Source organism: Notothenia coriiceps, unplaced genomic scaffold (genome assembly GCF_000735185.1).
Source record: "Notothenia coriiceps isolate Sejong01 unplaced genomic scaffold, NC01 NC01_scaffold00037250, whole genome shotgun sequence".
Taxonomy (NCBI): domain Eukaryota; kingdom Metazoa; phylum Chordata; class Actinopteri; order Perciformes; family Nototheniidae; genus Notothenia; species Notothenia coriiceps.
The window spans coordinates 1,222,523-1,223,227 of record NW_011369951.1 but is presented as its reverse complement, the minus strand read 5'-3'; the positions used below and the strand labels follow the sequence as shown (position 1 = coordinate 1,223,227).

Genomic DNA, 705 nt, shown 5'->3' with positions numbered 1-705 from the left:
CCTCCACATTATTGCAGAAACAGTTCTTATATCCGTAAGCGCAGCAGAAGCTAACAACATTCCCCGCCGGTACCGGTGGCACCCCCTCTCTCTATCATTCTATTCTACTCGCTCTCTCTCTCACGCTGGCTGTGAGCTGCGGGCGCTGATAAGCCACATCCCCCACTTTCATCACTTACAGCGCCCATCGTACAGGGCAAATGGAATGAAAAGGGTATTATCTTACTGTAAATTATGAATGTGTTACATCAAGGCTGGAAAATTCAGTTTTTTGTTTATATTTGTTTTAATTCTTTTGGGAAGTGCAGATCCCCTGTCTTCCACCAGGGGTGGCAACCACCCTCAGCACCCCTACTTCCCCACGGCTCTGTGATTTAATCATACAGCCCATGGTAGTATGACTAATGAATTACATGAAAACATGTGCAATATATCCATTATTAACGCTCCGTGGGACGGCAGGGTAAGACGATATGGGTCCGTTTTATTTGTGCATCCATGGGTAAAATAAACCGCAACTCCCATTGGTTCTCAAACAGCATCTCTGTAAACTACGCTGTATTCACTGATTTCAACTCTCTGCCTTAACGGCTCGTTGTACCTCCAATAGCCCAGCCCCACCCTCCCTGTGAGGCACAGTGTGCTCTTGATTGGTCGGGACACGTAAAATTGAACGTGCCGGGCGGCGCGGTCCCGTGGGTAGAG

The 705-nt window shown here is 47.9% G+C and overlaps 1 protein-coding gene across 1 annotated transcript in view; it reads right to left on the bottom strand.

Moving 5' to 3' along the window:
* Positions 1–391, bottom strand: part of LOC104967163 (histone RNA hairpin-binding protein-like) — a 10,640-nt gene extending 10,249 nt beyond the window's left edge. The window contains exon 1 of the mRNA XM_010796579.1: positions 325–391. Coding sequence (XP_010794881.1) covers positions 325–391 — 67 coding nt within the window. The remainder of the gene's footprint in view (positions 1–324) is intronic.
* Positions 392–705: the final 314 nt, after the last annotated feature.